The sequence below is a fragment of the Purpureocillium lilacinum genome (assembly GCF_023168085.1).
Source record: "Purpureocillium lilacinum CBS 284.36 DNA, scaffold_4, whole genome shotgun sequence".
In the NCBI taxonomy this organism is placed as follows: Eukaryota; Fungi; Ascomycota; class Sordariomycetes; order Hypocreales; family Ophiocordycipitaceae; genus Purpureocillium; species Purpureocillium lilacinum.
In genome coordinates, this window is record NW_027072114.1 from 4,982,511 (window position 1) to 5,009,577 (window position 27,067).

The following is a 27,067-nucleotide window of genomic DNA, read 5'->3' on the forward strand; positions in this document are numbered from 1 at the left end:
GTAAGAACCATTGCGGCATCATATGTACAGCACTTGTCCAAATTTAAATGGGAGGTTTTGGCTCCCGTAGGCCATGTTGGCTGTCGTCACCGCACAACCTTCGGTCTCAACGTCTTGGCTTTAATCTAACTAGTACACCCTCATCGGGGGCCATTGTAAGGCCAATTTGGTATCGAATTTGGTCCTGCCAATCAGGTCCTGCTTGGAGCCCAGACACATCGACCGTGATTGTGCTGAAGCATTGAACCAAGCGGCAAATTGTGAATTTGGCTAACTTCAATGCGAAACGCTCTATCGAGACGTGAGCGATTCATGTCTGTATTGGAACCGCAAGTAGGAAGTCCATACCTCCGAGGCACTTGCGCGGGCCCCCAATAAAGGGATGAAACGTGAAATCGCGGGTCCGAGTCTTCACGCTGATCTCTCGCCACCTTTCTGGTCGGAACTTCATGGCATCATTACCATAGTACTTCCTCGACCGTTGGCAGGCATACGTCGAAAATCCGACTAAAGCACCCTGCGGCACTAGGATGGGCTCTTCGCCAGAGTCCCCGCCGCCAGCGGGAAGGGTGGTGGTTTCGCTGCACAGTCGACCATTGATAGGTACAGCCGGGAACAGACGCAATGTTTCGTGTACCACATCGTCCAAGTACTGCAAACTCGCCAAGTCTGAATCTGTTGGTAAGACCCCCTTGTCCACTCCAAGAACTGAGAGTATTTCCTGTTGGACCTTCTCGAAAACCTCAGGCTCTCGGGCCAGAGCATAGACCAGCCAGCAAAGGAGGCTGGCATTTGAGTCGCGAGCGGCGAAAAGAAGATTTATAAGCTCGTCCCTGGCTTTGCCTAAATCAGTTGCTTTTCCCAGAAAGTCAGTAAAGTCCACTTTGTCAGTTTCTCTCTCCGAACCCTGGGCCTCAATGATCATATTCTCCAAAGAGTCCCGAGCGATACGGCATGACCTCAGCAAGCCCGGTGTCGTCACTAGCCATGCGAAATTTTTAAACCGCTCCCGCGTAGCAAGCCACCCCACGGCCTCGTTGAACGCTCTGGAAAAGCGACGGCCTTCGCTTTGCGCCTTGGTTGGCAGGCGCTGATTATTGGTTGAGTTACCCAAGAACAGGTCAGTTGCAGTGTCAAGTGTGTAGTCGTAAAGCAACGGCCGCAAGTCTATGATCGCAGACGCATTCTGATGCGAAATAAGTCTCTGTTGGAGATCGTGAAAATGAGACTCCAGAGTATGCAGGGATGGGCAACGTGGGTTACTCAGCACCGAGGCAAGTAGTCGTCTTGAAGCCCTCCATTCTGCGCCATCTTCCGTGAAGATGCCCTCACCAAGTAGCTGTCCAAAGCAGAGTTTTCGCAGATGTCCATAACCAAAATTGTGGAATTTTTTGGATAACAACGTCGAGATATTCCGCGAATCTCTCGTTAGGATCGTAAACATGCCACCGGCGTATTGTCCGTACGTATCGCCGTACCGTTCGTGGTCTTCAAGGGATAGTGCCGGCAGCTTGCGATTTTTTTCTGCGCTGAGTGTCTTGACCAACTTGTCGAGGCCGAAAGGCAGCTTCCAGTTTGAAGGGAGCATCTTTATCTGACCACATCCCCTATTTTCGCCATGATGGTGGCGCGATGGCTATGGAAGGCTTTAGTGCCGCGTCAAGATCTCGAAGCGGTGTACGTACGAGTATCCACACATTGCGGTACAGCCACCGGCAACATAACAGTAATGAGACAAGGCCGACAAAGTGAGATCCAGCCATAATTTGAAATCTGATCCCGCGCCCCGGAGGTGGAACTTTGTCGTTCAATAGAATACCTAGGACCACGAACGCTTTATCGCACTCCTCTTCACCCTCGAAGCACGTTTGCTTCGTCCTGGAACTAGACCTCCCGTCTTCTATACCGTGGTGTCGACCGACAGGTTTGTGGACTGAAAATGTATGGTACCGCGATGTCACAGTCTTGCCGCGAGCCGGCACTCGTTAAACAGCCGCAATCGGCTTCATCGACGTCTCGCGACACAGCTCAATTGACATATGTAGCAGCCAACAACGTGCAGAAACTAGACGGCAGAAGCGATAGATGCGGCAGCATCAGATGCCACCAGATGATGTCGAGAAACCGCCTTTCAGCTGCGACGTAGCGTGCACCCGACGAGACTGTGTGTGCTATGTACAGTACGGTGATCGGCTTGTCAAGCTTTGCACAATGCCCGCGATTGCCATAGTCGACAGTTAGACGGCACAAACCCCTGCGACTGCGTCTCGGCACATGCTCCACATCAATCGCGGCTATCTGCAAATGTACGACGGCGTGCACATGAAGGAATTGGACAAACCAGCGCCCATGGCATCTCGTGTCCGTTTTCGCCCGGGTCTGAATGTTGATGGCCCGGGCGGCCGATGCGGCTACCACCACTCCGCAATGATCTGCACGGCAAGCTCTGGTCGCCGCTACGTACCAATGTCGAGAAACCAACATGTACGGTAGCTGCCAACACGACCCAGAGAGAATTGGCCGGCGCACGTCCGAAGCGGGCCCCGGCCGCCGCATCCACTTACATGTTCCACGTCACTAATCGACCAAGCCAGGGAGCGGACGAGGTGAGATGCAGGCAAACGGCGCGACAAGAAGCCAACGACCGGTGGGTAACAGCCATGTGTAGAACAGGACAATTGCACGCTCTTGAAAGAGTACTCTGCATGTCGAAAACTGGACGGCGTACCCGCAACGTCGCACTGCACGTGGCCCTGGCACACCACGCGAATCCAAATCGGCGAGCAGCATGACACGAGTTGGACGACACTCTCTACGCATGGCACGGAGTGTCACGCTGCCACCTCACCTGGATGCAGCCCCAATCCAGACTCTTCTTTCGGACTGCGCGGCCAGATTGACCACGTTGTTTCCATCGTCATATGGAGAAATGCTCCTGTGGCAGGAGCATTCACATTCGCGGGCATGACATCGAAGCCGCCTTGTATTCATTGTTTACCCGGCGTAGAAAAGCTGCGTCGCCTTGGGGGAGAGGGAAAGGAGTTGGTGTTGTATCCTCGCCCTCGGTCGCTGGGCATTGCGTCGTGATCGACGGCGGCGAGGCTTCGGAGCAGTCAAGGCGTCTTCGCCGTTCGGTGAGGTAAATCTTGAGAAGGCGAATGGAAAGCTCGTTCCTGCAACGTCCTGGAGCGCCACAAGTTGGGTCGACCCAACCTGGAAATTGCATCAGAATCCCATCCAGCGGAGCGGTCGCTCGAGCACAGACAGGAATGAGTGGTGCCGGTCCACCAATGAGCATCAGCTGTGCCGACACAGCCTGTGGAATTGGGCCAGCACAACCGAATGGCGCCAAATAAACATGACCCCCCCCCCCCGACCCACGCCCATCTACTTGACGCTAAGCCAACATATCTTGACGAGAGGCCGGCTCTCGTTACTAGTACGGCATACCGGGGGCACGGATTCCTTTAAAGACTCCTTTCACCTGCGCTTACTTCTGCGAGAGTCGTTGAACCACTTTGCGACGCGGCGCGTACAGTACCTGACGGCAACGCGGGGTTGGCCGTGACTTGGCCACCACCCGGCGCAGTGCCTGGTCACCGCTCATAACGGGCGCCACAGCAGAAGAAAATGCGGCTGGCCCTCCAGAGGCCCGTTCGCGCCCATCCGACCCGTGGAATGACCTCGACAAGGCACCGGCCCCAAATCGAAATCATTGCTACTTGTAGTGAGACCAACCATCTCGTCCCCGCTTTCGTCCTCGAAAGGTTGCCCCTGGAGGCTGCTTCTCCACCCTTACCGACCGTCCATCTCGACCGACCGTCCATCTCGACCGACCGTCAATCTCAAGGCCGTACATGTGGCGGGAATAGCTGTGGTTGCGCATACAGTTGCTCTGCCGACCTTATGCAGGTCGCGCACTCAAAGTGGCGTGCGCCGGCCTCGACCATGGGCAGTGTCAAGTGTCAGCGCGGCAGCCTAGGGTGGCGCCCCGGGGCCATCACGAGCCGAAGCTTGCAGTGCCAGCAGCTAGCCGTCGGCTCGGGTTTGGGGTGTGAAGACTATGTGGGGCGAAGGAAGTTTCAACGGATGACGAATGATTTGAGATTTACGAGTTGAACGGCTCGGATTATCAATTTTCCGAGTTTGTCCCCAAAAAATTTTACTACTCGCTCATCTCTGAGAATCTTGTCTTCACACCTCGTTTATCCCATCTAAGTTTCAAGCTGCCATGCCTGTACAATTCTGTACGGACTGTGGGAATCTTCTCCCACTCCGTTTTGATAAGCTGGTCGCATGCGACTGCTGCGGCCTCCAGAACCAAAGTACGTCTTACTTTCTTTTCACGTCAAGTTTGGCGACGACTTATGACGTAGATGCAATGCTAGAGGCTACTACGGTTTCTTCAACTAGCCAATTTCCGTCGCATTTACGCGACAAACGAGGCCCTGTCAAGTCCGAAAACGTCAGCGCAGGTGATACATGGGCGACGGTGGATGAGCAGTGCCCCCATTGCCACGCTCGCAAGGTCCACTATACGACGGTCCAGCTGCGAAGTGCCGATGAGGGAAGCACGATATTCTACGCATGTTCTGGATGTTCGAAAAGGTTGGTTTTGTCAAAACTCCGGTATCAATGTTCAAAGAGGGCTTACGATGGAAACAGATGGCAGGCAGATAATTAAACTTCGTGGTTCCCTATGTATCAAGGCTAGTCGAGAGATGACAAAGCTTATGTTGAATAATTGACGAACAATTCTAATAAAGTCCGACACCTTGCCCATTTCACTCACTCCTGATCGTCTTATTCCTCAACACACATTCCAATCTGGACCGCGCTAATAAACGGCATGGCACGCTAAGCCATCAAAAAGTGGAAGATGGCCTTCGTTCGCCCATATGACCTAACATCTAATTACCGCCAGTCCTCTTTCTTGCCTCCTCTAACTGCTGCTGGGCGCAGGGAGGACACCAGTTGTTGTAATCCTCATCTACGTCACCTGACGTTGAGCAGATGTATAAGCCTTCGGATAAGACGCGCACGCAAGTTGTCATCCGCGTTGTTGGCAACCTATGGCCACACCGCACGAAGTGCATATTGATACGCTGGCACATTATTGCCAAGATCTTCTGCTCTTCTTCTCACTGGTCATGAAATGAAGTCAGTGTCGTCCATAGCCTGACGGATGTGCAATGCAAACCTACCAAATTCAGGAGAGTTTATCTGGATCTCCCTGTAACGCCACCGGGTGGGTAACTTAAACAATAAAGAGGGTAGAATGTGGCTTGACTTTACGAGAAATAAGATGAGCGGCTTGGTAAAGGTAGAGAGTAGACGAGGAGGTAGGATCTTTCGAGTCTTTTATAGTTTCCTGCCCGGCTTTCGCTATGAGTGCAAATGAAAACCAATGCAGCGCAAGACGTCCAGTGCCAGTCTTGCGCTGCCTTTCTCGGTTGGTCTGGTCATGTATCTGAACCTCCCTCCACTGCAGGGTGACTTGCAGCCGGCCTGGCAAAGCTCAGCCAATCATCGCTGTTGGCCTGGGACGGGAGCGGCTGCGTCACCCCTGATAGTGTGCAAGTCCGAAGAGAGTCACAACTTGCAAGTGCAAAAAGCCAACAACAGCCCTCAGAGCCACCCTCAGTTGAAACGCTTGATTGGTCGCCGTGCATTGTACAGGTCAATGCAACAGGCAGCAGGCGCTTCCTGAAACAAAAGGTACCATTGAGTGCCAATAGTCACCTGCGAAGACACCTCCAGCGCGCGGTACTGCCCGGCTATGCACCTTGGCATAAGTGCATCAAGCAGTTCTCGGACGCGTGCCTGGCGGGACAATGCAACTCGGGCGGATTTGGTCCGTCAATGCGCTATGGGGGCAGTGTGTCATTTTCACTTACCATATCTGGCGGACGCGAGCGGGGGTCGGGCGTAGCCAGGTGTCTCGCGCCCGAGTCCGAGCTGGAAGCAACCTGGAAGTGACGACATTGGCTGGGTGGTAATCCGCTTGGAGCGAGTCGTACCGCCCACTGTTCTCTCTTTTCTCGCGCTAACCGCCTGGCCTCCCCCAGCCTGGCGCCCCAAACCTGAGGTGCCCGACCTTGCGTTGCCTTCGGCGGGGTTGTGCAGGGATTCCATGATCCGTCCAAAGGTGAGATCTTCACACACTTGGCTTCTTTCGGCGGATGCGACTCGTTCGCCAAATTTGTTGCTTCATCAGAAAACACGAGTCGCTAGCTCTCCAGAACAAGGTCACGGCCCGATAAGTCAACGGCCGCTCGCGTGTGTTACATGCCTCCCCGGCGGCCAAGCCACTGGCCAGTCGGTGTTAACGCATGTCCAGCTGTCGATGTCCGCGCTGATGGGATGGAAAGTCCGACCACGAGTCAAACTCAACGGGCACCCTCGGACGCGTCTGAACCCCTCATCACCACTCGTCAAGACATGTTTGTCCTTGACTCATGGTGACTCGAGCCGGGTGTGTGGTCATCTGACTCGTGCTTCTTCGCTTGTGGGCAGCGATGTGTACCAAGTGTACCGGACCACATCTGCAGAGGACCGAATGGTCTCGAGCTGCTCTCAGCAACAATGGTATGCTCATGCGAGGTGTCTGCGCCGCTCGTGCATAGGCGATAGCATACCTCTCGGCGTCTAGTTTTGCCTGCGATGATGACAGGAAAGTTGACCCGTGATTCGTCATCCATTGTGAGTCGTGCTTCCTTAGTCCGAGAGACGCGGGACCTCAACCCCCCTACAGTGAGTTGGCAGGACTTGGCCCCAGGCGACTCGCACCACGGTCCGCGTGCGAGCATACCACACGGTGCAACGTCATGACAAACAAATGGAACTAATTATGTACGCGGAACGCCTGGCGTTCAGCAAGGCACAAAACTAAGCCACGTGATCGGCATAATTCTGGCCAAGATTGGGCTTCACTAGCGGCAATCAACCTGGCGCCGTGGACAGGGACAAAGCCAGCCCCTCTCATCTTGCGGCGCGCGCACCATAGACGAGTCGACCTTGAGGAGCAATCAGCAAGATCGAAACGCTCCTAAATCCCAGCCCTCTGGCCATGGCAAGGGAGCAGCCCCTACAGTTCATTATCGCAAACGCCAATGATTTCGAACCTCTTCAAACGCGATCCGATGACCCGACTGTGCCACCGTCAGAGAAGAAGAAGCGGTGGGAGCCAATAATGAAGAAGCTACTGGCGGAGAAGCTGCCGCAAACGGAGCAGGATTGGGACCGCATCCTCTGTACACAGGATGATGTGGAAAGAACACTCCAGACGCTTGTGCTCTCTCATCTCAGCCCGGCGAGAAAGGCCGCCCTAAGTTGGAAGGACCTTTTCGGCGAGTGCGCGGAGCACTTCCAGCGATTGGCCCGGGAGAAAGCAGGTGAGAACCTGGTCGAACTCTTCAAATTGGCCGTAATCGGCGTTTCCGAAGTTGCCATAAAGGAAGGCGTTGCGAGAGACGAGATATATGAATATTTGCGGCACTGTCTGGGGCATTACAGCAGGTCAGGGCAGCAGCTTGGCGATGAGACCCTCCGGAAGACCGTCAAGGCAACACGAGAAGGGATCCAATTTGTTGAGCGCTTCGTGAACATACTTGGACCGCGGTCCAATGAGCTTCCTCTATACGGTATGCATAGTCCATTCTTGGGGTGTTAACGCTAAGGATGACCCAGTGGCATCGTGGACGACGGTATTCCTTAGCTATACCGCGGAGTGCGGACAGTATATTGAGCAACACAAGTCCTCTGTGTACCGACCAAAACGGCAGTTACAATCAGGGTGCTTGTCAGTTATCAATTTGGTATATTTGTTACTAGGTGGCAAGTATTGTGGACGAGAGTAATACTACTAATTCACCGCATGTCTTTTGTCCGGCTGACGAGTAATTCAGTCCTCAAAAGATCCGCGATATTTTCCTCTCGGACCAAATGCTGGCTTGTCAGAGCCGATTAGGGGTCAACTTTCCTACGTCCTCCTCATTGCAGGCATGCGATCGGTTTTCTTCTGCACCACGTCAACGAGCGTCCACTAGGCTCTACGCCTTGGGATACCGTACCATTGAGCTTCAACAGGTGGCAATATCTGACATCATGACCGACATTCTCATTACGCGTCCTACTCAAAGAGCACAGGGCTTGTACTCGTATGGGCTTCCCCAGCCTTGCGTGGAATACTTCGAAGCCGCTATCAGGGAGAAGGTAGGTGGCGGACAACTATCATGACCCCGGCCCAACTCGACGAATGCTAAGTATAGTGTAGGCTGTCAAGCTCAACACCTTGCCATCGATGCAGGGTGCTACACTTGAGAACCTTCTCACCCTACCCGCTGAAGCGTTCCGAAGCGAAGTGGGAACCGCAACCTGGCCAACCTTGGGTGGTGCGCTTCTGCTTCCGCTCACAAATGAAACAGTTGATGTCAAGCTACTGGATCGATGCACGGGGACGGCGCGTCGCAGCGTCTGGCATTCAAATCAAGTCATGTACCTGGAGCATGAGGGACTTGCTGCTATCACTGGTAGTATCCACTATATTTATGCCCCCATTGACTTGCCCGGCTAGGTTGCTGGTACCAAAAGAGAACAACTTTCTGCCTATTACTTGGTGCCGTTACGTTGGGGGTGCCCAAAGCTACTCTCGATTCGTGAATTTGTTGCAGCTGTATTTTGCCTTTTGTAACTGGAAGAGTTCGTCCTTTGCAGACTTGCGGTGACACCCGCGTAGGAAGCTGAGTTTGGTCTGCCTCACAACTTGTCAAACAATGAACCAAGCAAGCGTGAGACCCCATGCCCTATGCTTATGTCCGCTGTCTGTGTCTTCAACTAGCCGGGGTTGCTTGCCCAATCTCGCCAATCACCTGCAGAATAGCTCCTTCCACAAACTCTTCGCCTCGAGCGTCCAGTTCATTGAGTGGAAGGTCCTCCAGTCCGGCCATAAATACAGTCGTTGCTCCATTCTTGGCGCCGTTTACACAGCGTAGAATTTGTTTTCGCCACACCGTTCTCCACTCAGAACCATCCATCACGCCAATCGCCGCAGGCACCTGGATCGTGAACGGGCCACGAATGCTTCTGTTGCTACACAGGGAGCGCGTACTCCAGTAACGCTCCAGAGACTGCATATCTGATAGGTATCGAAAGTGGATGTGGATCGTCCGCGCATTGTCGCACGTTTGGCACAGCCCCGCCTTGAGTTCGACGTGCGATTCCAAACGCCTGGTCTTTGGGCACGCCGGGTTGTGACTGCACTCCTTGGGCTCGACATTGTTTATATGGCCGCATTTGAGTGCAATATCAGTGACGAGATGCTTGACCATCGTGGGAAGGTGTCAACGAGGTTCCGTTGGCTTCTCTGACGTACACCTGGGGCTCCCTGCCTTATATTAGAAATCATTCTGGCTCGACATAGGGCTTGTGCGCGCTACACCGCATCGCACTGTGAGGAGATGGACTAACGCTCGATCCGAAAGGCCTCGGAGCGAAAGGCCAGTAAGAGCGGTCTGACACTGTCTACCGAGCCTCTCTCAACACTTTTTCCTCTTCTTGGCCTACAGTCCTGCGGAGCTAGTCAATCCTAGTACGGTTGTGGCACTAGCACACTGCCACGCGCATGAAGTCGAGAAGTGGCCGCCCCTGGCATGTAGTCAAACGGCAGGTCTGTACCTGTTGCGCCATGCGCATAATAATCCTTGTCATCTGCGTGCTCGGGCATGATTGTGGAAATGGTACTGTATGGACCATTGCTATGAGAACTTTCCGCTTGCTTTGATTCACGTATAGTAGCAGAACCTAGACGAGGACGCTTGAAAGCGACAAATATGGCACCAATAGCGATGTAGTTGCAACGCATCATGAACAAGACGTGGCATGCACCTCCTCTTTCTCCCATCGTAGACCTTCCTAGCCTAAGCCCCCGCGGGCTTGGCTTGCTTGACCTTGGGCGCTTTGCCATTTCTGGCGGACGCGAGGAGCGAGTCGTGCTGCCCTTGTTCCCTCTTCTCCCGCACGCTCAGGCCCCGCACCTGGGCCCCCGGACGAGAGTTGACCAGGCGTCGCGCTCGGCGGGGCGCTACAGGGGCCCGATGATCTACTCGCAGGTGAGGTCTTCGCACACTTGACGCATTCCGGCGGATGCGATCCGTCCGGCAACTAAGCACGAGGCGCTAGCCTCTACCCTTCCACCAAGTGTTTAGAGAAGGCGGCTGGGCGGAAGCTTCACCGGTGTGGAGCAATGGATGTCGATCGAGCATTCCTCCGCAAATCTTGAGGGGCTTCTTGACCTACAGCTGTGAGCGAAACCGCCGTCCTCCTGCACACACTCTTTTACAACGCCCGGCCCACTTTTGCCGGTGTCGGTGATGGCCGAGCTCCTAAAATACTACAGAAGAGAGAGTATGGGGGAGGAAACCGGCTTCGCTCATAGCTATAGTTAAATTTGACAGCGTCATTGTAAGAGAATTCAAGGCCTTTGGCTGAACAAGCTCGTCCTCGGACCGTACGTCGTAGCTACTGCAGGTCTTGGCCGCAAGATCGCGAAGGTTGATCTTTGTTCCATTGTGCGAGCGGAAAAGAGTGGTTGGGCAATGCGAGAAGCGGCCCATCATTCGTGAAGACATGGCAATCAATTCAAGAGGGTTAATTGACGATTTGAAAGTTGAATATTCCGGTAAAGGCGGATACAATATACTTGTGAAGAGTGCGACTGGCTTTGTGCCTGGTCCGACTGAGAATTTCGTATCCCGTGGAAGCTCTCGGTCTTTATAACAAGCTTTCGCTAGAGTGGTCATCTCGGTCACCCTCTGGACAAGCGACAGAGCTACTTCGATATCGTGTATGAGGGCGGCGACCAGGTCTACTGCTGATCGTTTTGGGAGCGCACCAATCTGTTGGGGCTGCAGGACGCCATAAGGATCGAGGCCCAGGCAAGCCGGCGAGCAGTGAGCCTCTCAAGCCCTTTGCCGAGGCAGGACAGCAAAGATATCGGTCTCCAGGTGCGGGGTTGGAGAGGTTCCGTTTGCCGGGCTTCTCAATCATGACGACTTCTGCTTCCCTGAATCTCCGAGGGTGATAGCCTATCGTGAGGCAGCCTTTGTACACTCGGTGGACGTGTTTGCCGATGGCAGGCCATGCCGTCTGAACACCGTGATGTTGTCGGCTCCGGGTGAGGTATTGCCTGTGCAGAGCAGAGAGTCTTGGACCTCTTCGATCGGTACATCTGCTTGGATTGGAATATGCGTGGTAACATCCACGGGTATCCATGGGCCGGAAATATCGTCGGCGGCCGTCCTCCGCTCAAGGGTGGCCTGTGGCAGAGCTTCGGCCTTGCCAGTCTGAGTCTCGACGATCGTCTCGCCCACTTGCAGCGGCGTGGGGCGGAACACGCCTGGACTTTTCAGCCAGCGCGTGACTTTGAAGATATCCTTGCCCTCCTGGACTCCGACTCATGCCGTCCTGGACGGGAACCATGCCAAAAGGGTGGACCATGTCGTCGGCCTGGGGCATGTTGTTGAGTCCGTGGAGGTCGTTCATGTCACCCTCGTTGGCGAGGCCAGCAGCCTTCTGGGCCTGAGCATTCTTCGTCACGTGGGCTTGCGGACGAGACAGGTGGCCGGCTCCAGTGGGGTTGCCACAACGAATGCAGCACTTCTGGAAGTGACGCTTCAAGATATCACTTCGAAGAAACGTATCACGGCAAAGCACACACATGTAGGGGCGGTCGCCGGTGTGTCGAAGTAGATGACGCTTCAGGTGCTTCGCATGGAGGTAGGTCTTGGTGCAGTGCGGGCAAGGGAATTTGCCGTCCGAATCCTTGACGGGGATCACGGTGCTCTTAGCCGCGGTGGTGCCGGCAGGAGGGGCGGCTGGCCGTCCAGGAGCAAGCACTGGGCAGGATGCCACGGCCGCCTTGGGAGCCCACGACGCGCGTCGGCTGGCTGCCCTCCTGGAGGACGGGGTTGAGCTGCGTCAGCGAGCCGGGGCCGTAAAGCGAGGGCTGGCCGGCCTGGGGCACGAGACCGCCCGGAGGCATGGGGAGCAGAACCGGCGGGCCACGGCTGCCGGCGGACGCTGGCGCGATAGGCTGCGGGTGGAGCGCAGCGGTCGCAGTCTGCGGCATCATGGCCGCCGAGGTCGCGTATCCCGGGTAAGGATACGCGTCCTGAGCCATGGCGTAGACGCCGGGCCGGGACGCGGGCCGGGACATGTCCTGGTACGGCAGACGTTCCCAGTCGGGTTGAGGGTGCTATCGATGACTGGTTTCGAGGCAAGGAAGCGAACCCAAATTTTGCGTGAGGCGATGGATATGCAAACACCGGGTTTGCGAAGAGGCCCACGCGACGATGCGAGAAGATGGTGGATAAAACGGCTCAAGGAAGGTCCCTCTGGGAGGTGTGGTGTTCGGGGGAGGGTTCAGTGTCGCTGGTCCTCGTCTCTGTTGTATTTTATGGCCCGGACCGGACTGGGGTGGGTGGGGGGTGGGGGGGAGACCGTCACGTACAGCCGCGCAGCGCGACACGAGAGCAGAAAAAAGCCGGTGGAGGCGTGAGGTCAGAGGCAGAAGACCTTCTGTCGGTGTCGCTGGAGGAAAGGTGTCGCTGGAGGAAAGGTGTCGCTGGAGGAAAAAGGTGTCGCTGGAGGCCATATGTCATCCAGTGAGGCGGAAGGTCAGAGGTGCTCAGCTTGATGTAACGACCCGCTTTGGCATGATGCCACGCCTGTAGAACTGTGTCACACCTCGTTCGTCGCGCCAATCTGCAGTGTGTCGAGTAGCGGCTACCAAATCTCTAGAGGTGCCGACGGGTGATCGATCGTACGGCGAGGAGCCAGTGACATCAAGGCAATGCCGCCAGTTCTAGGTCGGAGAGTACGCAGGGACAGGAGCTTTGGGGATGGGGGATTGCCTTGTACAGCATTCTGCTTCCTGGGAGTGGATGGCAGGCCTGGTCTTCATCTTCCCTTGCTGCAACACCGCCTCCCAACGCAGCTCAAGCAGCTGCAGCGCGTCGACAAAGTAGTTGCACTGGTCCTCGCGCACGAAGAGTTGGCGCCCTCGCGCGCGGCTCCACCACCAGCTGCGTCTGGTCGCTCGGGCACCGACTTGGTCTTGACGTACTCCATGGCCGCTTCCAGTCGTCGCTGCCGAGCTCGTGCAATGCGTCGTTGGCGATGCGCACCACCTGGGGCGAGTATGCCAGCAACTCGGCCTCAAGCTCGTGCACCAGCGCCTTGGGCTTGGGGAGCGACAGCCAGACGCTGTCCACGTGTGCGTGGGGCGAGTCTCGACGATGGTTCAGAGTCAGACCGTTGAAGCAGATGAAGTGAAAGTGACTGAGTGGCGTTGAGTGCCAACAGCGTCGAGTGAGATGGTCCCTCGTTATCGTTCAGTCCTCCCGCTACCTTCTCGCGCAGCTCCCCGCCTTCCTTGTTTCCACACCTACTTGGGTTTGCGTCGCCCGTTCGTTAGGACTTCCAGGTGGTGGCAGGAGGTGCCCATTTGTGCTGTGGCCAGCTCGCAAGAGACAATGACTTTGCCCAGACAACAGCAGTACTTACGCAGCGGGCGTCTCTCTATCTTCATTGCAGAACTGGACATCCACCCATGGTGGCATGATCCACATCGCAAAAGCTGCATACGAATGTACAACGACCTGGCGGTGTGTACGAAAGGATTTCCCAGCCGTCAGAAAGGGAGGCCACGGACAAGCTGTGCAAACTTTCTTGCATGAAAGAGTCAACGCCAGCGCCCAAGTTCAGCATTACCAGAATCCAGACTACTGTACAACATCAATCTTAGCAGAGCAGCTCCCAGGAGAAGTGCCCCCTGGGCTGTTTTGTAGGCTCGAAATCGGAATCCCGATATGTATACCGTACCTCTGTGATTGCCTTGCGAGGCTCATCCTCCCTCGAGGATGGCCACAACAGCCCGTTCATGGCGTTAATTAGCCACATTCTGAGTTTCAACCTGCCGTACCTTCTTTTCTCCAGTCGTCCGATAAGGACTCTTTTGGCTCCGTCGCGAACCAGGGAATCTTCTGCATGCCACCCGCAACTGAACGACATTCTTGCCACTGGCTGCGCTGATGCCTCCTTGCTGTCATAGGAGACCCATTTCCCATCTATCTCCGCTAGACACAAGCCTTAAGAGTCAAAAAGATGCCACAAGACGTCTGCCTCGCGTTGTGAAGTACTCTTGGATGTCCACTCGAAAGGCAGACTCCTCTTCCGTACACCTGTGCCTATGTACGGCGGTGGAGCGTCGTCGTTTGACACATCATGCATCGTCTTTCCTGCCGATATGTCAGGACGCTGTCCTTTCTGGGAAGGGGTAACCGACCTGTTTGCCTGTGAAAAGGATTTGGACCATACGTCACCGCCCCGAATTCATAGGTTCTATTCATCAGAAGTCGTCTGGTTGCAAGAAATTATGCAGCGATACTGTTGAGAGGCTGAGGATTCGGAGCGTTGTATGTCGGAAGAGGCCGACTATATAGGCTCGAGAAAATGAAGCGGCACGTGCCCATGATAGACGTTGTGGCGCAGGGGCCAAACGACAAACATAGCCCCTGAACTACGTAGCTTATGTGCGTGCTGCCAACGTGCCAGGCAATGCCTGACGGCGTGTTCGATCTCGGCAGCGACATTGTTCGACATCCTTTGACGGGCAGTGCAACACCCAACGTCATCGATGGCCTTGGTCCGCTGAGCACGCAGCCAATACTGCGAAGGAAGGTACTTCCCGCATGCCTCCTTCCCCGCCGCCGTCCTTGTGGTCCTTGTGAACCGCTACCATAGAGCATCCACAGACAAGCGCCTCATGCCCGGCATGGCAATGACGGGCTGCTTATACAGGCAGAAGTTGAGAACCTATCTCACGTTGTGAGGCTCAGCGGCAGTCCCGACAGTTGTTCAAATCTTGGACACCCGCTGCTGCTGCGACGGTGAATATTGCGTGTACAGTACTGTAGGTCGTCACGACTTGTTCGCTTATTGACCTCGCGCTGCTGCAATTCCCAGTTTCCTAGACTGATACAAATGGTGACGCACACATTCCGCTTCAGAGCATTGTCCCTTGTTGGAGCCGTGACCTCACTTGCTGCCATTTCGTACAATGTTCCATCTCCGGCCAAGGCCAGCATAGGGACTTGTGCATGTGGCCGGCTCTGCCGTGGTGTGGAAGGCTGTGACCAATTGGCCATATCCCGTGCGACCTTGCGCATCGAAAATGCGGGGACAGGTAGGCTCCATAACCCCGGCCAAGGAGAAACATGAATTGGCCCATGTGGTACAGTTGTCCGGTTTCATGCCAAACCGGCATTGCCATGGAGCCGGGGCGAGTTGTGGCATTGTGAAAACACGCGCCCAGTTCTGTATGGACATGGAGTAAGTGGACAGTCGACCAGACCCAGACGCCGCTTTCTGGGCGTCGTTGAGCGGTGTCTCCCGCTACCTTGTCTTCCGGTTCCTGACAACAGACCACACCATTGAAGTGTGTTCAGGTGTGGTCAATCTGGCCCGCGCAATCAGAAAGAAGCATTTGGATATGGGGCTGCATCCAGATGAGGAGGCAGCATGAGATCCGTGTCATGCGTAGAGAGCGTCGTCCAACTCGTGTCATGCTGCTCCCTGATTTGGATTGCGTGGTGCCAGGGCCATTGCTGTGCGGCGCTGCGGGTCCGCCGTCCAGTGTCGACATGCAGATTACTCTTTCCAGAGCGTGCGATTGTCCTGTTCTTCACGTGGCAGTTACCCACCAATCGTTGGCTTCTGGTCGCGCCGTTGCCTGCATCTCACTTCGCCCGTTCCTTGATGGTCGATTAGTGACGTGAAACATATACGTGGATGCGTCGGCCGGGACCCGCTTCGTCCGATGCCTGACATGCAGACCACCAAGGGCAGGGACGTTCGCCGACCAATTCTTCTGCTTCCTGTTGGCAGTTAAGGTACAGTACAGTACAATACATACCGGTTGTTCCCGACATTGGGACGTAGCGGCAACCAGACCTTGCCGTGCAGATCATTGCGAAGCAGGGGGAACCGCCTCGTCCAGTTCTTGCGTCGGGTGTGGCAGCTTCAGTACATGTCAGCTTCGCAACGTGATTGCATGGCGACGGCCAGTTCCTGGTTCGTCCAAATCCATCATATGGACGGCGTCGCCCGGTTCCAGACATGCCGCTCGCAGACGTGGAGTCTGTGCCGAGGCGCAGTCGCTCGCAGGGATTTGTGCCGTCTAACTGTCGACTACGGCGATGGCGGACATTGTGCAAAGCTTGACAAGCGGATCACTGTAGCACACACGGTCTTGGCACATTTCGGGTGCACGCTACGCCGCAGGTAAAGTCGGTTTCCTGACATTGTCTGGCGGCGTCTCGGCCGCTTCCTGCCGTCCGGTCTCTGCTTGTCGTCGGCTGCTACAGGTCATGCCACTTTCTCGACGTCGTTGCGTGGAGGTGTGTCCATTTCTATGCAAGACGCTATGCGGCCACAGGGCATGGTTCTGGATGTGCAGATCTAGTTCGGACGCAAGTCCAGAGTAGGGCCAGTAACGTCACAACGGTGCCGTTGCTGTGCTTTTGCATTACGGACTTACGGTAGCCACACCATCTTCTGGGCCTGTCCGTTTATCCAATTACAGTTATAGCCACGGCCGGTATTGGCCAGGTAGAGTAAAGTCGAGGATACGGCGTTCTTTTGATGTGTCCAGAAGCTGGTCTACGACAGGGTGGTGATGGAGGTAGTCGTATGTGGACATAGCCTCGCCCATGACCCTTTGCAGCTCTTACAACCGTAAGAGGCCCAAGGCCGGAATAGTTCGCGGCAACAAGCCGCCATGGTGGCAAACGGATACGATGGCCCTCGCGGCAAAATCACGCCTGTTGCGGCCACTTGTCCAGCTGGAGAGAATGAAACCGGAAATCCGCAAGGCAAAGGCAAAAACCAGCCTTCCTTTTAGTGGGTAAAGAGTTACACTTCCCTAGTGGCTATCTTGTCGACTACCTGCCGGGTCGGGGGTGCGGGAACAGCACCCCTTGGCGACAAGAGGCAGATCACCGTCAGGACACGCGATCTTGGCACAATTCTCCAGGTGCGCGCTACATACTATACATCGCAGCTGAAAGCCGGTTTGTCGACATCGTCTAGTGGCATCTCGTGCTGCCGATTCCATCGTTTCTTGCCGTCTAGTTTCCGCATGTTGTTGGCTGCTACAGGTCATGTCACCTTCTCGTCGTGACGTGGGTGCGTCCACTTCTATGCAGGGCATTATGGCTTCACAGGGCCTGACTCTGGATGTCTAAATGTTGTGCGGTATGCTGCCGCCGCGTCCGAAGGGCCAGTTGCCCAGTTGGAGACATTGCAACGCCAGTGGCACCGAAAAGCAGAAACCAGCCTTCTGTCCTGATGTGGGTAAAGGGCGGGTCAGCTCCCAAGTGGTCATCTTGTCGACTACGGCACCTGCAGCTTGGTCGGTCAGGTGGTGCGGAAATAGTACACCTTGGCGGCAAAAGGTGAACTTCAGTGACCCCATCCACACCCCCAGAAACTCATACCCGCAGCCAAAGCCAGCCGTGATTTTCCCATTCCTGCAAGCCATGGTGAAAGGCCACAAGCTCCCTGCGTACCTGCACCGTCCAGTTCCTGATGAGTTCTGATGATGTACAGAAGGAGGTCGTGCAAGGCCACAACTGACCACCCGAGGCGGGGGAGGGGTGGTCGTAGCAGCCCCAAGTTGGCCAAAAGTGGACAATCGCCCCTAGTTCCCAGCCACCCCCACGACAGAAACCTGTCACAAAGCTGTGTCGGCCAGTTCCTGACGATCCTTACGGTTTACGTAAAGATCATGCAAGGCCACTTGTGGCCGTCTGTGGGCGTGGGGTGGGCAAACGCCCATGACACCCACAGCAACCCCAACCCCGCCTCATCCCCCGGACTTCCATCTTTGGCAGCCGTGCTTGATGACCGCAACAGCTCCTTGCGCTGCCACGTCGTCCATCGTCCATCGTCCATCGTCCAGTCCCTAATTTGAAAGACTCACGAGGCGCTCTCGCAAAGCCAATATGTGAAACCCGCAGCCATAAGGGGGAAGTGAGAGATTAGCGGCTCCATGCCGGCAATAAGCGGACAATCGCTAGTGATGGACCGTTGCCAACACCAGATCCTTCAACCTCTTCCAGAAGTCACGCTCCGAGGCCGTAACTTCCTCGCGTGCCGTAGGGTCCATTTTCTGCAGACCTGCGCCAGCTGCAAAGCCAATGCGGACCACCTGCAGCCGCGAGGCTGCGAAGGGAAAAAGCAGACAGTCGCCACTGACTTTCCCACCGAACCTCGTTGCTCACTCGCCAGCGGTCACAGTCATCCTCTGGAAGTCGTCTGTGAGACCATATATTGCCGTTGCGAGGTGTGCAGCTATTGTCCGGTCAAGCAGCACCGCGGCGATTGAGCGACCATGTCATTCTAAGCCCAGCGCTCACACAGAACGTAGCGGCCATGTCATCTCTGCGCGGGCGAGTTCACCTGATTAGACTCAAGTGGCAGCTCTAGTGTGTAGGAGACCGGTCTGGCACAGGCTGGTAGGATGCTGTGCATCTCGCCGAACAATATATCATGTATTCTACGCCGACCATCATGCATCTGGCATTAACGGGCCACACCATGGCCAAGATGGACTATGTACTTGGTTTACAACGCGAACTGCTCTCAAGCCAGCCAGCCAACAAGATGCTGAGTCTCCTCGCATGTCGCGAGCTAATAGACAGCCGGGAGGGTCTGGAGGCAGAAGTACGAGGTCGCAATCCACCCAAACAGCACGTACACACACATAGGGATACCCGGCCGCGTTGTGCTGCTCACCGGCCGTCGTCACCGCTCGCAAGTTTCTGGCCAAGCCACGTCAGTATCGATATGAGAACAAAGCGATCACGCTGCCAAAACCCTCATCAATTGACCTGAGCTACTTCTGAATAACCAGTCTTCTCCGCGCATCCTGTGCAATAGAACAGATTGTACCCAATTTTCACATATCCGTACCACTGAACGTCGTCCGTACTCATCAGTTCTTTCCCGCGGGCGCAGCGTAAGCAGCGGACTACGAGATCAAATGCCGGGAGAGCTTCCATGATGGTTGGTGACGGGGAGGAATCCTAAGGAGTGCCAAACAAGGAGGCGGTAGGAGTAGATGTAAGAAGAAGTCGGCAATGAGCTGTTTCTCAGTGATGGTCTGTAGCCTGGCACCTCCCATTCTCGTCGGGGCATCATGGGCTTATATAGACGTCCGTGGAGGTTTGTAACGGCTTCTTCTATCCACCCGAAGGAAACATTTGTCCTTGGCAAGGCATGCATACCCATTTTCTTGCCGCATCGACAGCGTCAACAGCGACGACGTCGCCCAGCCGTCAGGCCTCCCGTTCTTTCAAAGCGGTGCTTCGCGTCTGGACTCCCGCCGGCCGTCCCTGCCGCGTCATGCGCGTCCGCTGCTGGCAGGGACGACACGTATTGGCCCGACTGGTGCATGATACACTTCGCTCATAGTTGGCCTGCGTGTGTAAGCATGGGCCTTGGGCGGCATGTCGGCGAAACTGACCGCACGGGAGAGGGGCTGGGTCTCGCGGCGACAGTTCTTTGTCGAGCCTCGAACGTTTACCGGGTGATGTAGGTCTTGTCGCAACAATATTGGTAGGTGGTGCAGGAACGGTCTGTCCGCAAGCTCTGCGCGGCGTTCGCATCACGCTGGCAATGCACTTGCCTCTGAGCCTGTCCGCACGGTGGCCACATAGCTGGCCTTATAACTTCGACACGCAAAATTGGTTGAGTACTGTACAAACTGGACTGTTGCATGTCAAGTAGGGTCATTAGGACTTGTGTGCTGCCGCTGCATATGAGCGATTGTGGTGGAAACGCTATTAACAAGCGCGCTGGAAATCGGCCGTCTTCGATAAAGAAAAATGCCAGGGGCAACTCGAAAAACCGAGGAGTTGTCAGGCCATCCAAATACGCGTACACTCGCAGTTGGCCCTCGCATTGCCACGATGCGCTGCTGCAGTATGACGGTTCACGGATTAAAGTGTCACCTTCAGGGCGGAATTCCTCGGTCGCAGGGTAGGACAAGGGGCAGTGTAACAGGCCGCGTGGGCATCGAGGCGTGCTATCAACGCCACACCGGAGCGTCCCGAAGACTCGCGACCAGTACGACGCTGCTCACATCGACACGAACCAGGACATTGACAACCTAGCTGTGCCCGCAAGAGTGATGCCGGGCGCACGGTGGTATCAGCTGGTGCATCTTTCATCTGGCGCCTAGGACGATGAGCATCGATAGGCGGAACACTTCTTGGACGAATTCTCAGTGAATCACAGTGGGGCACAGCACCCTACCGCGCGAGTGGCTGCAGTGCACTGAGAGCTCAGAGCAAGGCGATGCCAAAAGTGTCAATAACGTTCTTGTACTGCACCTCTATGACAAGCTGCTATTGCTACATTTCAAGTCTGACAGCCTCTAGCCAAGGGCCGCCCTCGACGTAAACGACGTCTGGGCCGCCGTGGCTCGTCCGAGTCCGAGCCCTCGACGTCCTGGCTGTTGTGCGTAGAGCCACCAGGATTGGCAGTGGGGGGCTTGCCATCTTGGTCGCCCTTAGCCTCTTGACCACCATCAGGACACTCCTCTGTCGCCCCATCACACAGAGCCATCTCCTCCCGCAGCGACCTGAGACTGCGCGCAAAACCGTCCAGCATGGGTATGGCACTCTTCAATTGAGAAGCAAATACGTACGGATGGAATTGGTGACAGTGTAGGCCGTGTGCGGCGGCACAGCAGTGGCAGGACGAGCAATGCAAGGCGGCGTGCAAGGCGGCACTGCGATGGACTGCTCTGTCAGAGGCGGACGGTCGCCGTGGCCGCTCACCGAATGGACGCTTTCGCGCTCCACAATCGTCGTTCTGAGCCTGCTCATCTCGATAGCAGCTGTCGCTCGAAGTCGATGACTGCGACCCTGGGGTCTGTAGCGGCTCGTAGGCGTCATCGTCCTTGCATACGAAGTCCCGCAAGTTCCCTTGGCTGTCGACTTCTGTGCTATCGCTGTCCTCACTTCGCCAATCACTGTCTGGATAGGTTCAGTCGCGGCACCTGCACGTAGACACACTGAGACGGGTTACCTGATGATCCCTCTTCTCGAGCCTCGAGATCGAGCATGTCGACAAAGGTAAGGTTGCGTTTGCTCATGGTCGATACTGGTCAGTTTGACGCACGCACACAAGCGCAACTGTCCGGTTCGAACACGCACGGCGCGCGGATGGCTTTGGGTGCGAGTCTCTATATAGGCAGCGAAGCAAAGGACACATGTGCCTGGCCTGGCACACTGCATGCGGTCGGTCGTTGTTGCCGTACAAGGTACTATACGGACGTCACGATCGCAATCGCAGACATGGACGCCGTGACCATGGCTTAAAGCGGCCTGACAGCCTTGGTTGGATCTGCTGCAGACGCTTTAGCGCACTGTTCTGCAGTGGGTGGATGACCTGGGAGGATCTTGCTTTAGTGCACTTTTGGGCGGACCGGGGGGCGCGGCGGCAGTGGCCAGGAGAGATCCTGTAAATACCGACCGAGCTTTGATCCAGATCAGAACGTTGCTCTTTGCTACCATCTCCCAGGGCTCGCCCACCCCAGTTTTCCATTGTGTGCGACTAACATATTCTTCCCGATAATTCATACGCATGGGTATTGTGCAGTACCACGGTTCAAACGAGGCCACTTCAAGGACGAGATGGAGACGGAGGGTGTAGCGGAGACAACCAGCACCACGGCCGCCGGAGGCGCCACAGACCTACCAGACAAGCAGTCTTGTATGTACGCACACCCGTCCACACTACAATCACTGCGAGGTGCTGACGAGCAGGTGGAGGCCTCGACGACGAGTTTGAGAAGGACATGGAAGCATTTTTCGACTACATACTACGCGACGAACCGCTCGAGGCGGCGACCGTGAAGCAGGTGCAGCGAAAACTGGCGCCACTCAAGGCGGCGCTCAAGGCAAGACCCCGGGGGAGTAGCCATAGTCAAAGAGCTGGTAGCCGCCGGGTCAGGTTCAAGCTGCCGGCGTCTCCAGCCTCGTTGACGAAGTAAGGCAATTCCCCCGCTGCAGTAGTATTGTCAGAAATGAAGTGTGGACCGTTCATACATATCTAAATCTAAGCCCACCGGCGTTACCCACGATATGCCACATGGTCCGGAACGAGGTTGTCGCTGCACCTCGTTGCTTCTCACTTTGCCGCAGCACAACGATGATCTCTTCTCTTGCGGCACCACCGGCTCAGTTGAGGCTGATACTCTTTAAATGAAGCTGCTGGGCGCGTGCCCTTTCTATTCTCTCGTTGCAGCTTTGCACCATGGCGAACAGGCCCGATGAGTGGAGCTGGACCACGGGCATGATTTGGAGCAAGACTTGTTCTGTCAGGGTCTGGTAGTATTTGATCTCGCATGTCAACTGACGGATCTCCTCTGTAAGTTCGGCAATGCGTTGCCGTGGTGAAGTTGGACCGTCCTTCGGGGGCACCCTTCGGAGCTGGACGGCACTGTCATCGGCATCCGCTTGGACCTCAAAGTCGACTGATGATGTCGAGAGCGGCCTATCTCTGCGAAAGCAGTGCGAAAGGCGGTGTCTTGCACTCATTGTTCCTCCTATTCAGCCTACTAGGCACTGAGAAGTCGCAATGATCTTTGGCGGAAGTGCACGCCCGTTATGTATGGCCGAGCGCTTCGCGTCAACTTGGATAACTCTGGACCTCAGCGTCGTGCAGTGGCAACTATCGGGTCATTGGGGAGGCAGGAGTATGTCTCTGCCGGCGTAGGCCTCCAATGGGGCTCAACGCAGCATTACCCGACACAGGGTCTGATATGTGGTGCGGGCGTGACGTCGTGAATGGGAGACAGGCGAAGACCCACTTACCGCTCTATATAATACAAGCCTCGCCTGCAGACCACAAGGAGCATTCATCCCTTTGTTCCTCTCTTGCCCCTACTCGTGTCGTCCACAACTGCTCCAATCATGATCACGAATCCCGCCCTGGGAAGGAGCGAAACAGAGGCGCTTAGTCAGTTCGCGCACGAGCCCGCCAGCGAGGCCATGATCGATCACCTGGCGAGCGTTGCGGGCACGGTCGTCGAATGCGAGCCATCTCGTCGGCAAGATCCGAAGCAGCGGCAACAGCCCAGGCCGTCGGCCTTTCCAGACATTGCAGAGTCAGACGAGCTACCGAGTCTGAAGCAGTTCATTCGAAGCCTGGTCAGGAGGCGCGGAGTTACACAGCTGCATCTGCTGGCGACCCTTGTTTATCTGCAAAGAGTCAAGGAGCTGTCAATGCGAATGACACATCAAAGCGCCTTCCACCGCATATTATTTATGTCACTCCTACTGTCTATCAAGGCTCTGGAAGACTACCGATCGCCAAATAAGCGCTGGACCAAGAACATGTTGATGAAATTCAGCCTCGATCAAATCAATCAGATGGAGAGAGAAATGCTCGATCTTCTCGGTTGGAATGCAATGACCAGCGAGCAGGAGCTGTGGACAGAGATGCAGCGATTTCTTGGCGCGTCACCGGCGTCAACTCTTAGCTCGGCGGGCCACGCCGACCCTGGAGGAAGCCCAGGACAAACAGAAGGCGCGACAGAGGCGACAGAGTCCATGGCAAAGACTGCCACGCGCCGAGCCGACGGACCACAGAAGCGCGGCTTGCCTGGCCCAGGTTGGATAGACAGCCCATTGGATACGTTAAAGTGGCGGAATATGTACGCTCAGGATACGTGGGAGATGACATGCCAGCTGTACAAGGCCTGTTATGCCGCGGTGGAGTTGAAAGACTGTGGATATCGGCCAAGACTTAGGAGGCCGCGCAACGATGGCAATTTCAGGCCTGCATAAATTAGATGAGAGCATGCTAGCTTAGAGTTGTAAGCGACAATACCGATCTGCTTCTCCTAAACGCCATGCGGCTGTGGGTTTGTAGGGTTCTCGAAAACTGCCTCGGGGAGTTGTTGCCCCTCTCAGTAGACATACCCGCCGCAGAAGACCGATGAAAACCATGTAGATAAACAGAAGTCCGGAGAGGTACACAGAACGCATTCGGATCGGTCCTTGTACATGTCATGGAATGCCCACCCCTATGCCTTGACTGAGTATCACTTTCAAACTACCATTCTAACTTGTTTGCGGGCCGCGATATGCGCTCTTCGAACAATCCTCAGCCTAGTGGTTTTCTTCCACAATTCTGTACCCGTGCTGCCCTGACTTGCTCTTGACGAACAGCCGACCATTTGCTTCGGATGGAACCCCTTTTAGCTCATAACCTAGAACAGCAAGACTGTCCGCCAGCAACGCGTAGCCACAGGGCACAGCATAACCCTTCTCTACCTCGTGGCCCGTGAATTGAAAGGTTACCAAGGGGACTGGTTTGTCTGAGAAGAACGGTCGGTGATACTCCGACTTGAGCCCCTTTTCCACAAGCTTGCCATATAACTTCGCAATGGTCATAGCCTCTACAGCCCCTGCATCGCATTGTATGTTGACGTGGTACTCAGACTTAGTCGCCAGTGCAACTTCTTTCGTGAGAGGGTCCCCGGTGGATGAGGACACCGCCATTTTGACGTAGAACTTTTCGTGGTGGACTAGTATATGAGCCGCTGGCGGACGCGTGACGGGTGGTGGTTGCTCTGCATCAGCGAGAATCGTGTGTGGCAAAGAGTGTGCAGAGGATGGAGATGTCAAGAAGTGTGAAGCCGGAAGGTTGTGGCCTTTTTATGCTCGCGGCGCAGACGAAAGACCGCCGACCCTGTCGACAGCTTGACCAATTGAGCCGAGCAGCAACTACGATTGGACACGACAAAGTGTTTGTTGCATGATGAGCAGCATGCTGTCGACTGAATAGACCGACGGATGCAGCTGACACAAAGGTTTTGACCAACGCGCATGTCGCGGAGGCGAGGCACTTTTGGCAGGCGGCAGCGACAAGGTCCATCACTAAGGGGTCCTACAGATGGCACGTCATCCACTGTCACCTTTGGCTCCTGACGTCGAGGTACACGACAAGGTTATCCTTGGCTGTATAGGACGAGCGCAAAGTTGGCCCTGGTGAGCGTGTCGGCATGGTGGTCGCCGAGCACCCGTCGGGCCGCCAGCGTTGGCCGACCTATTGCTTCGGTCATTTGTACCTGCCAACGCATGTTCATAAAGGCTCCCTGGCTTCCTTGGGTTTGCATTGTCTTAATAATATCCCGCCAAGTACAGTCCAGCTCGTAAATGTCTGCAAATATTCCTCGCTGAGCGTATGCCTCGCTCCCCGGCGGTTTTGCGCTGCATCGATTCTACCTCATTGTACCTTCCCTAACTCCACACCATCGCCACAATGGAAGTATAGGTATTTAGCGTGCTCGGGTATACTTCGCCAAAGTATATGGCAAGCGGCGTGAGCCGGCCGGCGGTGTCGTACAAGCCGGCGACATTGATATGGGAGCCTACTAGTGGAGGCGGGACAGAGATTAGCCACCCATGGCAGTGACTTGGCTCCCTGGCAGGGCCATTGCTGGTTGCACAGCAGGTAATAGAAGTCGTACAGCGAGACACACGTCGAAACATGATCGTTCACCGGTCTTAATAACCTGGAGCAATCGCGGCTTGCAACCGTCTCTCAGCCTACAAGAGAGGCAGTAGACCCTTTACATTGAAGCTTGGTCAGTGGTATATTGCTGGCTCAAGGCGCCCTCCCCGTTGCCGTCTCTAGCACGCTCCTGCGCTTCTAGTACCGCATAATGCAGCACCAGCGCCTCCAACGCCCGGATCTCTCGTTCCCTAAGGCAGTGTCAGACATCAGCATACTTTTGTAGTTGCTCTGGCCTACAAACATTTCCTCGATCTTAACGTCTACGTCTCTGTCGCTACTCGTCAGCAATTGGCATATCTGGTAGGCTGGCAGACGTACGGCTCGTGCCTCTCCGGAGGCTGTACACCCCAGTATTGCATCGGTCTGGCAGAGTCAGCCGCGGTCGACGTCGCGCTCGCACAAATAGTGACGCACTCGTCATTGTAAATTATCGCCCCGTCATATGCAGTGTCGTGGGCCGGGGATACTTGGGCCTGCTGGAATACATGGGCTTGGGCTCCATGGGCCTGGGCTTCGTAGGCCTCTTGAGGGGGTACAGAGCTGCGGCGGGATTAGCGTCAGTGTTGTGAGTATGTTAGGGAGTGACGGACCTTGGGCCTGTGGTTTCTGCGTTGTGCAGCCGCTGGATGGCAGCGACGAGGTTCGCCGCGGTCGCCTGTTGCCTCCGTGCATACGGCTGAGGGCGTCGTGGCTCAACACGGCCCTGTGAAGTGCCGGACGAAAGCACTGAGTGGCCAGGCGAGAGTCCAGCAGCGCCCGATGGCGATCTCGTGGCGGTAGAACGGGTATCACGGGCCATTGCGCCGGCCGGTCCCTGACGCATTGATCGTAGTCGCCCGTAAACGGCACCATTTTGTTGTGGAGAGAACATGGCCGACACAGGCAAGGCAAAAGCAGCTAACGACAGTAGAGTCTTGGGGACAGATGTAGCGTGGAGGCCCGCGGCCTTTGCCTGACTTCTGTCGTCTTTTATATGGAAGCAGCGTCCCAGTGCGCTCAAATGGATGATGCCCTAGACTGAGGGAGACGTTTTGCAGCGGCTCCTGTGCCCGCTCTCTTGTTCCCCCGCACCATAATGACAGGTAGTCCCAAGGACAATTGCTGGAATGGTAAACGTTTCTTGCGGCCGCCAACATCGCCGAGCCTGTCGCCCGAGAGCCTTTCTGTACCTGGCTGCAAACTGCTGTGGGTCGAGGTCTGGTTGACAATCAGTGCATCCTTTACAAGGCATATTCCACAGAAAGCAGGCTCGCGATGTGGCCGTACCGCTTGCAGGGGGCCCTTCAAAGGTCAAAGAAGCGCAGCGAATGGACCCGGCCTGCAACAACGTCGAGACCAGGCAGCGCCGGCTCCTCCGTCCGCACTCGTTGGCCCCGCCTGTGATCATCGAGTCTGCCACAGATTTTGGACGTAC

At 55.6% G+C, this 27,067-nt stretch overlaps 2 protein-coding genes across 2 annotated transcripts; one reads left to right on the forward strand and one right to left on the reverse strand.

The window, feature by feature from the left end:
- Nucleotides 1-11,304: 11,304 nt before the first annotated feature.
- PLICBS_006577 (uncharacterized protein) lies at nt 11,305-12,178 on the reverse strand (the record flags this gene model as incomplete). The annotated part of the gene is made up of 4 exons (XM_065600997.1): nt 11,305-11,315; nt 11,454-11,624; nt 11,715-11,873; nt 11,896-12,178. 4 exons carry the CDS (start codon nt 12,176-12,178, stop codon nt 11,305-11,307), a joined length of 624 nt encoding a protein of 207 aa, XP_065457069.1.
- Nucleotides 12,179-21,761: 9,583 nt separating this feature from the next.
- PLICBS_006578 (uncharacterized protein) lies at nt 21,762-22,120 on the forward strand (the record flags this gene model as incomplete). Its single annotated transcript, XM_065600998.1, has 2 exons — nt 21,762-21,840; nt 21,894-22,120. The coding sequence occupies 2 exons, from the start codon at nt 21,762-21,764 to the stop codon at nt 22,118-22,120; spliced, it is 306 nt and encodes a 101-aa protein (XP_065457070.1).
- Nucleotides 22,121-27,067: the final 4,947 nt, after the last annotated feature.